This window comes from Carlito syrichta, unplaced genomic scaffold (genome assembly GCF_000164805.1).
Source record: "Carlito syrichta isolate Samal-C Ts95f unplaced genomic scaffold, Tarsius_syrichta-2.0.1 Scaffold316408, whole genome shotgun sequence".
Taxonomy (NCBI): domain Eukaryota; kingdom Metazoa; phylum Chordata; class Mammalia; order Primates; family Tarsiidae; genus Carlito; species Carlito syrichta.
Window position 1 is genome coordinate 273,760 of NW_007260504.1, and position 14,128 is coordinate 287,887.

Genomic DNA, 14,128 nt, shown 5'->3' on the forward strand with positions numbered 1-14,128 from the left:
CCAGTTCTTCCAACACATAGGTAAGGCTCAGGAGCAAGCCCGGGACCCCTGCCTGATGAGGAATTTGTAAGAGGGGGAATAAGAACATAGATCCCTGGAGCTTGGAGTGGGTCCAGCACTGAGCAAGAAGCCTTTTCCGGCTCTGGATGTTGCTTGATTTTACTTCAAGGTCCTTGCCCCATTACTGGGACATTTGAAGGGGACGTTCTGATAAATCTGGGTTGGTGAGCATTTATTTCCCTGCTGAGGTGTCACCAGAAATGGATGGCCCTCACACCCTCACACCTGACTCCCTAGGCCAGCCTCCTTAATCACCTTGAAGCAGAGCTGTCTGCCAGGGAGTAGGCAACAGGACATTTGCTGGCCCCTCCATCATGTCCAGCAGAGGATTCTGGAGTCCTTCCTTGTGCAGACAGAGACACAACAAGAGTGCTCTTACCAGTGGAGCAAGGGCAGCTCAGAGGGGGCCATGACAGCCGGTAACCGTGGGGTGGCAGGAGGCTGCAGAGAGGACAGGGAAGGGGAGGGCTCAACAGCTCCCAACTTCCTGTGTGGGCCAGACTTTGCAAGCTGCGGTATTTCCATAATCCCACCTCGACGGAGGAGGCAGCACCAACTGTCTTCATTCATGCCTTGGAAGCAGGAGCAGACTACATAAGTCACTCGGCCAAGATCACCCCAGGCAAAACTGGGAGTTTGCCCTTGTCCATTCAGGCAGCTATAACAAAACAGCATGGTGGCTTAGAAACAATGCATTGCTCACAGTTCTGGAAGCAGCAGATTCTGTGTCTGGCAAAGGCCACTTCCCGGTTCCTGTGTCCTCACACGGTGGGAGGGAAGAAAGCTTTCTGGGGGCTCTTTTGTAAGGGCACTGATCCCACTAGTGGAGTCTCCACCATCTTGAACTAATCACCTCCCACAAGGCACTACTTCCTGATACCATCACTTTGGGGGTTAGAGTTTCAACCTACAGATTTTGGGGAAACACAAGCATTCAGACCACAGCCGAGCTAAACCCAAATATACCCAACTCCAGTGTCTACACTTACCCTGTAAAACAATATGTAGGATCTGCTGGACAGAAAGCATGTCAGACTAAGAGAACACTCCTGAGAATTGTGAGGTTCTATAAAAATTCAAATCCTGGTCTTTTAACTGCACCTATTAACTCAAGACCGCTTGCTCCAAACCCCAACTTTGGGAAGAGAATCACGTGGAATCATTATAAAGTGCTTAAAACATCAGAGGCTTCACGTGGTGGCTAACACTTTATTATCTTTATTAAGACATACCATTTGTACATATGTATGGGGTACATATGATATTTTGTTACATGCATAGAGTGTGTAACGATCGAGTCGGTATTTAGGGTATCCGTCTTCTCGAGTATTTATCATTTCCATGAGCTAACACTTTTATTAAACCATCGCCATCCTCTGACCCTTATTTTTTTTTTATGCAAGATCCTATTTCTAGAGTCTTACACTACAAGAACTTTATTCAAATGTCTGGAGAAGAGAGGCATATGCGCCCAGAAGAAGAACAAACGTCCTTTGCGAGCTTTCCTGTGTCAGGGTTCCAGCTGGACAAAAATCTGTCCCCCTCTTGCTTTTGTAAATAAAGTTTTCTTGGAACACAGCCACACCCCTTCATGAACACCAAAGCTGAGTCCCTGTAGCACAGCCCGTAGGGCCCACAAGGCTGAGCATTTTTCACTGTCTGGCCCCTTACCAGAAAGCTTGTGGATCCCGCTCTAAATCAAAATGGAGTTTTCTGTGCAAAAGCTGTGCAAGCTGTGTCCACGTAGCATGCCCTGCTGTGGCTTGCCAAGCTTCCCTCCATCTGCAAAGCTGCCACTGATTCGGGCGGGGGGTGATTGGGGCCACACGGGGCGCTCCCTCCTGGACCGATTCGGTTTCTTATCCTTTCTCCAATGAAGCAATGCTTGCTCTCTCTCCCACTGGGTCTCCCTGACGCACGAGGCACAAACACTGCCTCTGCTTGGAACCGCTCAGCCCCAGAGCTGCCCCTGGGTCTGCAGGAGCCCTGCGCCAACAGAGGCGCTCTCTGCGGTTTGCAGATGGGGCGTGTCCCATTTCAGTCTAACAGGGAGGCGCCCAGCAAACAGGTGAAGGGGAGGCTGCCCCGCCCAGGGCCCCTGAACTCTGCCTTCTCTATCGGCACTCGAAGCTCGCTGCTTCTCTTGACTTCCCATCCATCGCCCATCTCAAGCCCACCGGCTCAGGGAGAAGCCATGCCTTACCTCCACCGGACCCCCGGGCCTCAGGCACACGCGATTCCCAGGGATGCCCGGGCCACCCACTCCTCGGGCCGGAGCTTTGAGCAACTGAGGCAGGAGTGCCTGCAGGAGGGCACGCTGTTTGAGGACGCAGACTTCCCGGCCAGCAACGCCTCCCTGTTCTACAGTGAGAGGCCCCAGGTCCCCTTCGTGTGGAAACGTCCGGGGGTGAGTGGGGCCAGTAGGGTGGAGGCCCCGGAGATGCCAGGCTCGGCAGCCCAGGGAAAGGGTGGCAGATCCCTGGGGAGGAGAAAGCGGTAAAGGCGGGCTGGGGGGGGGCGTCTACACTCAGTCACCTGAAGCACATCCTTTGTGTTTTGCAGGCAGGGGGGCGCCCTGGGGTGGAGGGTCAGGGCATCTGGCTGCACGCCTTCGCGGCTTCGAGCTCTCTGACATCCCCCGAGGCTGGGATCTGGATTCTGAGAGGGTCTTGCCAGGAGGCAGAGAGCGGGAGTCAAGCTTTACCCAAAGGGACGTGCCTGGCTCAGAAGCTGCCCCACCGTGTGAGGTGACGCCGCTCTGGGGAGTCCCATGCTCTCCTGCTGCCGGCCTGGAGCCGAGGGGGCCCTGGGAATGGGTGTTTGGCTGGGCGAGTTCTCAGCCATGTGCGACGAACGGAGCACAAGGAGGCAGGACGCTCCCCCAGAGCCACGCACGGCCATTCTCAGAGGAGAGCAGGACGGGTGCGGCCTCCCCCGACCACCAGGACATGATGGGTTCCAGGAGGGGCACCCGCAGGTGCCTGGGACACCATGCCCATATCGGTGCTGCTGGATTAGTCAGGGCTCTGCCTCGACCTGGTGCCAGCCAGTGCCCAGACCCTGTGGGCAGGCCCAGCCCTGGGAGGGGCTCCTGGGCAGACAGGTTGCGTGTGGACCAGGAGGGTGCTGGTCCCACAGGGGAGACCTGGGCGCTGGACCCATCCTGCTACCAGTTTGTCTCATGCCTGGTTCTAGTACTTAGCTTCCCGGAGCTTCACCGCAATCTCCTCACCTGCAAAATGGGAACAATATGACTAAGGTCGGGCACCGTCCAGCGTGCGGAAGGTCTTCAGTAAATGACGGCTTTGGCCATGATGACTGTTGCTGCCGTTGTTATCACCATCACTATAATTAGGAGCTCTGAATCGCATCTTACTTCTGGGTAGCAAAGGGTTCACCGCAATACCTCCTCTCTGTCTCCCCACGTTAAAATAATGTGAATGTTTTTCATCCAAGACATGTTTGCTTTAAAAAACGGCACATAAGCCGGGCTCGGTGGCTCAGCCTGTAAACCCGCGCCTTTGGGAGGCTGAGGTGAGTGGATGGCCTGAGCCCGTGGGTTCGAGACCCGCCTGGGTGGCGAGACCTCGTCTCTACAATAAATCAAAAAAAATTTTTTTTTTAAATTAGCCGGGCGTGATAGCGCGCACCTGTAATTCCGGCTACTCAGAAGGCTGAGGCGGAAGGATCGCCGGAGCCCGGCAGGTCGAGGCTGCGGTGGCCGGGAGCGGCCACTGCCCTCCAGTCTGGGCGACCGAGTGAGACTCCAACTCAAAATAAATAAATAAATAAAATAAAAAACTGCACATACAGAAAACCTCTGGGCTCTTCAGAGGCCAAAGGGAACATAAGTTGTTAGTTATGAAGTGGTCAGGTCTTTATTACTATTTCCTGTTATAGCAGTGGGGCGTGCGTGCGTGTGTGTGTACACTTGTGTGTGCCCATATGTGCATATGAGTGACTGTGTGTGCACCAGTATGTGTGCATATGGGTGGGTCTGGATGTGTGTGCCTGTATGTGTGAGTGCATGACAACACATGCACAAGCACACTTTTGCCTCGAGTGTCCTCTACCAGGTGCCCGGTCCTCATGTCAGGATACATTAATTGGCCTACGTGCAGAGGTTGCAGTGAGCATCCGGGGACCCCGCAGAGCTAGGGTGAAGCACCTCTCTCGGGATGTCCTAAAGCCACTCAACAGTGGGTTTGGGCTCTCTGTGGATAGCCAGTAGCAGTGCGAGGTCAGGACCAGGAGGGTGCTGGTCCCACAGGGGAGACCTGGGCGCTGGACCCATCCTGCTACCAGTTTGTCTCATGCCTGGTTCTAGTACTTAGCTTCCCGGAGCTTCACCGCTCAGTGGTGTTGTGCTCTGTTGGCAGGATTCGTAGACCGTGCTCTGCTAAGTAAGAGAAAGGACATCTCCAAAACAAGAACGCAAGAGTTACAGGACACAAAATAGCGACCTCTGGGAGGTGCTGCCACACCCCTTGGGTCCCCTCAGGTCTCTCTCCAGCCCTCCGCACATGAACAAATGAGCATGTGGAAAGTCACCCAGGCTGCGGGCTGTGGGAGTATGTTTCATGGAGGGTAGACATTCTCTGCAGTTGTGGTCAGGAGCCCTGTAAACTGAGTTCCAGAGAAGCTGATCCCCATGGCCTGGGGGGCAGAGCCCTTGGCCTGGTCACCTATGGCCATGGCAGCTTTCTCTGCTTGCCCCGTGGTGTGGTACACACATTAGTGTTGTCTACGGTGCTTGACATGAGCAGGCCAGAAGCACCTGCTTGGGGATCCAGGGTCAGTCACCTCAGGGTTCATCATCTCTATCTTAAATGGAAATCAGCTTGGTCTTCAAAGCTCCTGGATGCAGCAAAATGCACTTTGTGTGCTGGTTCTTGAGTAGCCCGGACACCATGTGCTGCTTCTCAGCCTCCGTCCTGCCCTCGCTCTGGCTCCTGGGCCTCTCCCATCACCTTGCTCTTCCGGGGGATGGTCCATGATCTCTCCAGCCAAAAGGGCGGCTCCACCCTTGGGAACCCACCCAGTGCCCCCGCTCTCCCTGGCCCCTGGGAACAGCGACCATTTGCCTGTAACTAGTGATGGCAGGAGAGGTGGGAGCTGTGGCCTGGCAATTCCATTCCGTGCCTGGGGCCTGGGTAAACAGAATCAGGGCTGCCACGAATGATCGTGGAGATTCACGGAGAATGGAGGCGGTCTTCGTGTTGAGGGCTGCCACATGCAATCACCTTGTAGTACGTGCTGTCGCACTGCGCCCAGGCATGGGGCAGTGCTGTAACCCACTGGTGACGTGTGCCACACAGCACGTGATACCGCCGGGAGTGCAGATGCCCTGGCTTGGCCACTCCAAAGCCCGTCATGGAATGGCAGTATTGAGCACAGGGTGGACATCGTTCTTGCCCTAGAGGAGCAGACAACAGTAATGAGTCACATGCATGAGAAATGCCCACCCACAGCACACAGTGTGTGTCTGATGACCACCCAGTTAGGCCAAGATGGGTCTCCACTCAGAAGTTCACGACTCCTGGTCCTCCACGAGGCATCCCTGTCCCTCCTCAATCTTTTCGGGTACCTGCCGGTCAGTCCCGACTGTTGATAGGAAAAACTCGCCCTTCTGCAGAAACCAGAAGCCTCCCTTCAGGCTGGGAGGGCAGAGAGGGTAGGTGAGCCCACAGGGAGATGTCAATGCAGAGGAAACCGACTCGCTTACTCATCCTTGAACTTCCCCTCAACTATCTCCAACGTGGTGGAAATAAAAAAAGAAAAATCCGTCCGAAGGAAAAGTGCGCCAAGTTACTTGGACGCCGGAATTTTTTAAAATTTGCATCGTGACTTATTTTATTTTTAAAAGCAGGTTCATATTTCCTTTTACCGACCTGAACCTTTAAAGTGGTTTCATGTTAGAGGCTAAAAAATCAGGGCTCAAAGAACTCAGGAGACTTTCTGGGGTCCTTGATGTATGAAACCTATGGCTGTTGGGGGTCTACAGGGACAGCCCTGTTCAGGCACCAGAGGGGGCCACTGACATGGAGACGGATGGTCCTGGCCCCAGTTCCTGAATCAGGCCTCCTGTGAAGCCATCCTGCCCTGCCTGCCTGATTCTGGCGGTGTCTGGTTCTCCAGCCATGTCTGGTTCTCCAGCCTTCTCCTAGTCTGACAAAACCAGCAGCAAGTGGCTCAGCCTCCGTCTGAGAAATGACAGTCGCGACCTTGTCTCATCACAGGTCTCCCTGCCTCCAGTCTCATCTGGGTCAAGCCACCTCCCTGCACCCAGGAGTCACGTCGCCCCTGCTCGGTGCCCTCAGAGGGCTCGGCCTTGCTGAAGAGGGCTCCAGCAAGCCCCTATCTCCCAGAGGCGGACGCTCCCAAGGCATCTGTGTCCTCTCCCTCCCACAAGTGCCATCCGTTTCAAAGGCTCTTCTATTCCTGGGACACTTCTACTCCCCTCGATGGCCTCCCCGGAGAAGCCTTCTTGGTTCCCCAAACACACCCAGTGGCCTATTTCAGCACTGACACCATTTTGTCATCAACTTGTCCCTCTTGAGAGCCTAGCCCTCGACCAGGGCAGCGGGCCTGTCTCTCCTGCGCCCGGCAGCGGGCCCGTGACTCCTGTTCCTGTTATATCCTCAGTCTCCTCATGCCACCTGGCACCTACCAAACAGCGATAATAGCCAGCAGTTCCTGTGGCCTGGGTGACGTGTGCTGCCCGCCAGGGTCATCTCGCTTCCTCCCAAACGGCCCTGAGAGCTGGGTGTTAGGACCGTCGCCGGCCCACCCACGGAGAAGCTAGAGCCTAGAGGTTAACATCACACAGTAGCTGCGATGCCAGCATTCTGACCCAGGCTGGCTGCTTCACGCGCTCACGTGAAAAATGGCCTCTTGACTGAGTGGGAGCACCTCTCATGGACCCTGAAAGCAGAGGGTGGCAGTTAGCGGAGCTGGGCTCTTCTGGGAGCCCTCTGCCTCTGTTATCTCAGGCAGAAGAGAGCACCTCCACCCTCCTGAGGACAATAGCATACAGCTAGATGAACTCTTCAACCTTTTCTCAGGACCCAAGGCAAAGGTCAGCCTGAAGGAGCTTAGCAGGAGTGCTCTTAGGGTCACATCCATGGGAGGCAGAGAGGGGAGATGGCCACGCCAAGCACGGGGACACCCTGGAGCTGGGATGGTCCGTCAGAGTCGCCCTGGGCTGGGGTGACAGGGCCTCTGTGTTCATAACCCCATGGATCCATCCTGGGGTGTGGATACTCCCTGAGATGGGTGACCTAGGACAAGGCCACTTTCTCAGCAAGCACAAAGAAGCTAGGGCTCCCCACAGTGGGAACAAATCCTTGTCCTGAAGGGGGATCGGAGCAGCCGATCACGGCAGTGGTCACAGAGCCTCGGTCTTCCCTCCCATAAAATGGGGATAATAATGCAACTTCCGTTACAGAGTCATTGTGAGGGTCAACTGTGTTACTATGCAGAGCACTTAGCAAAGAGCCTGGCAAATAAATAAGAAGAGCTGGTCCTTACTCTTTCTGTGGCTGTAATTATAGCCGAACAGCACAGTCTCCCCACTCTAGGAGGGCCCCCCTTGCTGTCTGCATGGGCGTCACCTGCCTGCAAGTGTGACTCTGTGGCTCACAACACTCCAAAGTTTGCCAAAGTGGAAATTCTCCAAGATAAGAGCTGGATACACAGACCAGTGGAGGGCATCTCTGTCTCCACTCTAGAGGTCACCCTCCTGGAATGAGGGCCACCAAGGCCCACCTGGGATTCCCGTCTCCAACCTCAGCTCTGAGAGGCTGCCTTTTTTTTTTTTAGTTGGAGTCTCACTCTGTTGCCCAGGCTAGAGGGCAGTGGCATGTTCACGACCACCGCAGCCTCGACCTGCTGGACTCAGACAATCCTTCCGCGTCAGCCTTCCAAGTAGCTGGAACCGTGGGCATGCACCACCGTGCCTGGCTAATTTTTCTCGATTTATTGTAGAGATGAGGTCTGGCCAAGTTGCCCGGGCTGGTCTCGAACCCGTGGGTTTGGGCGTTCTCTCACCTCGGTCTCCCAAAGTGCTGGGAGCCACTGTGCCTAGACTGACAGGCTGCTTTCTTTACTACGGGGCTTTGGCATCGCCCCAAAGGCTGGCGAGGCCTTCATCCACAGGCCAGGACCCCAGCACACACAGACTCTGCCTCATGCCCCCTGCACAGATGCCCCCACCACTCATCCCATCTCCCTCTACCAGCCCTCCTCCCCACCCACTGCCTCCCCCTAGGGCTGAATACTCCCTTTATTTATCCTAACTCGGGTCTGCGGTGTTGCTGTCCTTCCGTGGATTCATTTTCAGAATCTGCTCTGCCCTTTCCTTTGCCTGCACTTGCGATGGTCCCTGGCATCTGGTCCTCATTCCACACCCCGTCTATTCCTGTTCAGGGGAGCTTGGGGTTTTGTGTCAATCTTACAGATTCTGTAAAACCAGGAGCAGGGGGAGTGGGATGGTACGCAGCTACTTCTCGCCGTTTGAGGGCTGGGGTTTCTGGTGTGGGGGCGGGACAGCACAGAAATGGCAAGCGTTGTCCCCTCCCTGAAGCCTTGCTGGCTTGGATGCTGTTTGCGGTGCTGCTGGGTGTTTGCACGCGCGTGTCACCACGCCCCGTGGGACTGCGGGCTGGGGGGCCCTTCCTGGAACCACCTTCTTGTCAAACACAGCTGGGCTTCAGGGAGGCCGGGTGGGGCAAGGCCAAGGGACATCGGGGCGGTGGACAGCCCGACGCGCTCTCAAGGAGCCCGGGGCGCAGAGTGCACCGAGAGGGGTGACTCAGGGAGCTGGGGGGCGGAGGAAAGGGAGGGTGACAGGCTCAACCTGGAGGGAAGGCGTGATCACCCCCAGGCCTCAGTCAAGGGCTGCATATTCACGTCTAAGTGGGTGCACAGAAAGAAGAAGGGGGTGTTGAGTGGGACACCAGACTGAAAGAGAGACAGTCACTGTGCTGTCCAGTCCTTCCTGTCTGCCTGCAGCCATCTGCTTTCTGCCAGGCAATTCCTCCCCTGCTTTCCAGCCTAAATCCAGGACACCTGCTCCCCTCTAGCCTAAACCCAGGACACCTACCTTCACCCCTCTATTCCATGCAGATGGGACCTCTGGCAGCCCTAGGCATGCCGTGGCTCAGGGCCATAACCACGCCCCCCACGGTGGGCCCACCGCACCTTGTGTAGCTTCCCATCCCCCCCAGCAGGGGTGGTCAGCTGTTGCGGGACAACCCGGGGTCCCCTCGGCCTCTGCAGTGCTGGGCACGGCAGGGATTAGCCCTCAGCCGTGGACTCAGCGTCTCGCGCCTCCAGACCTACTAGAAATGTGGCTTTGCCCTTTGTAGATATCCTACTGGACTCCGTAGAGGGAAGTCTGTCTTCAGCTGAGGCTCTGATGATGTACAAGGTAAATGGAACAGGCCCTAAAAGCAAACATTCCACGATGCTCAGCCCTGCGTTCGTGCTCCCGAAAAACCACCTGGTGTGGGGGACAGGGGTGACTCCTTCACGCTCCTGGGGTTTTTGAAGACCCAAGCGATTGAAACTCTCTGATTGTCCCATCACAGCCCCCATGCTCATTCCCCCAAGCAACATTTCACTGGAACAAACATGCCTCCAGGTCCTCACACACATGCAAGACACCCTGCACAAACACAGTGTGTTCACACGCACACGCAGCCAACACATATACGGAGCATGTGCCTAGGCACACATACCAAGACCAGTCTCAGGCACCTTGCACACGTGGGGCCACATGCCTGTCAGCACGTGCTGCCGCACAGCTCCGGAGCGTCTGCCCCTCACCCGTGGCCCAGTGCTTCTTCCCATATGTGTCCACAGAGCCCCGTGACTGCACACGTGGGCCCTGATTCATGGAAATGCTGGCCCACCAAGGCGTTGGGCACACACCCAGGCCCCTCCCCAGTGTGTCCCCAGTGGGCTAATTTGTGTTCCTCGGTATGAATTTCTGAGCTTTCTGTCCTTTTGTGTTTTTCTCCTAATCGGGCACCATTTGATGAAACCCTCCTGAAAAAAACAACCGCACGCCGGACCTGCAGGGCTGCAAGGCAGAGGCCGCTGCAGGCGGGAGATGTGGTTGGTGGAGCCAGGCCAGGGGGAGGGCTGGGGAGGGAGGGGGAGGGGGCGCGGGCTTGGGAAGGAGGCCGGCATCCAGGGACACAGCCCACCTCTGGAGCCCAGCGAGGCCTGCTGGGCCGAGATCTGCCACTGGAGGCCATCTTCTGTCCGCTTCTGGAGTGAGTGGCATTGGTGGCCGGGACACTGCTTGCTAGAGCGGCGCCCCTGGTAGGGACTGGGCAGTCAAGATGGAGAGCTCCAGGGACCCGGGATCCACCTTGGGTCAAGGCCTGCCATGCACATTCGGCGACAAGCCCAGAATGTTCCAGGGCTGATAAGGACACAGCCCTGAGACGTTCAGGGTCCTGCCCAGAGACCCTCTGCTGATGGAGCAGGATACTGCTGGGACTCTGTTGAGGCCCACCGGCATGTCCACAGTTTGCACGGCCCCACCAGGCTCAGCTCTGAGCCGCCTGCCAACCCCCGGGCCAGCCGAGGGCAAGGAGGGAGAAAAGCAGAGTGCCCCGTGCTGCCATCGGGAGAGGGCCCACACCGGCAAGCCAGGGCCTCGGCACTGAGCAACTGCCCCCTCACCTTGGCTGCCTTCCTGCCATGTTGGAAATTAGGATCATTCAGCGACAAGGCTCCAGGGCTGCCTGGAGCTGAGGGCAGGACCACGGGGACATGGACGCCTCGCAGAGGAGGAGCTGGCTCTTGGGAGGCCCTGCCTCTGCCAGGCCTGGCGCGTGCAACAGCACAGAGCTCTTCAGAAACCCTCCTGAGCTTACTTGAATATTTTAGAAACCCATGTATCCACGCAGCCCTCTGGGCAGGTGCCTGGGAGTCCCTCACACCACCAGGCTAGCACATGCTGGGGCGCGCACCAACAGCACAGTCATCAGATGCTCCGATGCTTGTCCTGGGAATCCCCTTGGCCACAAAGATCTCTGTTCTCTCTTTGATTCTCTGCGACACAGGCCAGAGAGGAAGCAGTATGGGGGGCCAGCCCCCCAACAGAGATTTAGAGGGTCCCTGGAAGGTGGGGCAGCGTCGGCGAATATTCTGGAGAAATAAGGAGAAAGAAAGAGACTGGACTCTGTCTAGTGCAGAAGCCGATTCTGTAGCAGGGAGAGACATTAAAAGAAAGCAAGAAGGAGGCATAGATATAAGGAGGAAGAAAGAGAAAGAAAGAAAGTGGACGACTGTTCAGTGAAACGAGCAGAAGCCGTTCATTGGGACCAGCCGTGAGTCTTTCATCCCAAACTTTCACATGTGAAATCACAAGACTTTCACGTGCGCACCAGACCAGGTGGGTGAGGCGCTTCCCCCACCCACCAGGCGTTTCCTTAGGCATGAGGAAGGACAGTCCCAATCGAATCACAAGACTTTTACGCAAACACAAAGCCAGGTAGGTGGGGGCGTCCCCCACCCACCAGGCGTTTTCCCAAGCATGAGGAAGTACACTCCCAAAGATATCTCGCTGTTCCTCATGCTTGGTTTATATTCCTCAAAAGCAATATAACTAAGATCCTAATACCTTTCTTATCTGTGCTAATTTTACCTGTACTATAAACAACTCTTAATTACGGCTTAAACCAGTCCCTAAAGATCGTGGCCCAGCCCAAAGTTTGTGCTGGGCCATTTCTGGCATCCCTAGATAATAATTTATATCATCTAACGCTGGAAACAGCCCTCTAAATGTATATACTAATTTTATAAATATATTTTTAAATCTTATAAAGAAGCTTGTATTATGTATAAGGCTCCCAAATGTGATCTGAATTTGAACTGTGTTAAGTTTAAGGCCAAAACGCAGTCTGTGAGAAACGGGAACAATGGATCCTTAGAGTCAGTCATGCCTGTCATATTCTCAGAACTTCATGAGTAGATCGTCAAAATCCCTGCCAGTGGGTAATGCTAAACAACAAAGAAAGGAGGAGGGAATGGGCCTTCAGCTCCTGAATCAGCCTGGTGGTCTCATGGTCCGCAGCCCGCCTGGATCCCTAACGCTCAAGCAGGCCTCCACAGCCGGCTCCCAACAATTTCAGAGAGAGTGCATTTTTAGGTGAACTGTGTCTATCACTGTTGCACATAGTATCTACTTTGTCTCCACCTGAAGTCAAGTTGAGGGAAATGTGTCTTTAACTGTTTTATATTGTATGAGGGTGATTTTGCAAGTGGGTGCCTGCTGTTTGAAATTAGTTCCTAACTGCTGGAATTTGAAGGATTTTATCTCATCCTGGGTACAGTTTAGGGGGAGCTAAGTCCGTCATTGTTGTATGTTGTATAAAATGTGTCTCTAAGTTGTAGCATGTTTTGAAATGTATGTTTAACTGTTTTACTTTGTATGTGTGTGTTTGCACAACTGGATATATGCTGAGTGAAATGTGTCCCTGTCTACTGCATTTCAGATGAGCTGTTTCTGTCACTGTTGTACATAGTAGAAACTGTATCTCCATCTAACCATCTAAAGGCAAGTTAAGTGAAATGTGTGTTGAACTATTTTACAATGTATGTGGGTTCTTTCCAAGTGTGTGTATGATGTTGGAAATAAGTATCTCACTGTTGAATATTGAATGACATTATTTCATACTTGGTGCATTTGGGGATGACTTGTATCTGTCTTTGTTGATGATGGATGAAGTGTGTCTCTAAATTGGGGCATATTGTGTGAAATGTGTTTTAACTGTTTCACGTTGTATAAGGGTGTTTTGGCAAATTAGGTGCATGCTGTATGACACATGTCTCAGATGGTTGCACATTGAATGAGACTATTTTGTACTGGGTGTAATTTTTGGTGAGATATGTCTGTCATTTTTTGCACTTGTATGAAATGTTCTCTCACTTGAGGCATTGTGATCTGTGTGTTTAACTGTTTTGTGCTGCATGCTGGTGTTCCCCCAACTGAATTCATAATTTATGAGTAGTGCCTCTCACTGTTTCATGTTGAATTAGATAACTGTGTGTATTTTTAGATGATCTATGAAACACTGCACAAAACTTGTTTCTGATTGTGGGCATTTGTGTGAAATATGTGTTTAACCATTTTACAATGTATGCAAGTGTTAATGCAACTGGATACATACTGAATTAGATATGTCCCTGACTGCTGCCCAATAAATGAGATTATCTCATGTGGAGTAAATTTTTGAAGACTGTTCAAAAGACTGGAGTAAATTTTTGAAGACTGCTAAGCCTGTCATTGCTAAAAAATTTAAGAAATATATTTCTAAATCAGAGCTTGTTGTGTTAGACGGATATTTACTATTTTAAGTTGTTTAAATGTGTTCATGCAACTAAGTTCATGCTGTATGACAAGTGTTTGACACTGTAGAACATTGAATAATATTATTTCATTATAGATTACATTTTTGGATGAGTTATGTCTGTCATGGGTGCACAATATATGAAATGTGTTTATGTCTGTCATTGCTGCATGATATATAAAACCTGTTTTTCAATTGGGGAGTACTGTGTGAAATGTGTGTATTTTATGTTATGTGGTGGTGATTTCTCAACTACATGCAGTTGTATGACATGAATCACTAACTGTTACCCAGTGGATGAGATAAGTTAACAATGGGTACATTTTTGGATGAGCTGTATCTGTCACCATTGCATGTTGTATGAAATTTGTCTCTAATTCTACATATGGAGTGTGAAATATATGTTGAACAATTTTACTTTGTATGTGAGTGTTTTTACAACTGGGAAAAACTGAATGATACATACTGAATGAACTGTGTAACTCGTCGTTGCACAATAAGTGATTATTTTAGGTTTGGCACATTTTTGGGTGAAGTATGTCTTTCACTGTTGCAGGTTATAAAAATATGTAACTCCTGGCATCTTGTGTGAAGTGTGTGTTTAACTTTATTTTTATATTATATGCAGATGTTCTGTTGCACGTTGAATGAGATTGTATTATACAGTGTGCAATTATATTATACAGTGTGCAATGCTATTG

General features: G+C 52.7%; 1 protein-coding gene across 3 annotated transcripts in view; it reads left to right on the forward strand.

The window, feature by feature from the left end:
- The first annotated feature begins 2,153 nt into the window (after window positions 1–2,153).
- The window catches only part of CAPN9 (calpain 9), a 62,187-nt gene continuing 50,212 nt past the window's right edge, over window positions 2,154–14,128 (forward strand). For all 3 annotated transcript variants that reach the window (XM_008074359.2, XM_008074357.1, XM_008074358.2), the window contains exon 1: window positions 2,154–2,467. In XM_008074359.2, coding sequence (XP_008072550.1) covers window positions 2,255–2,467 — 213 coding nt within the window. In that variant the 5' untranslated portion in view covers window positions 2,154–2,254. The remainder of the gene's footprint in view (window positions 2,468–14,128) is intronic.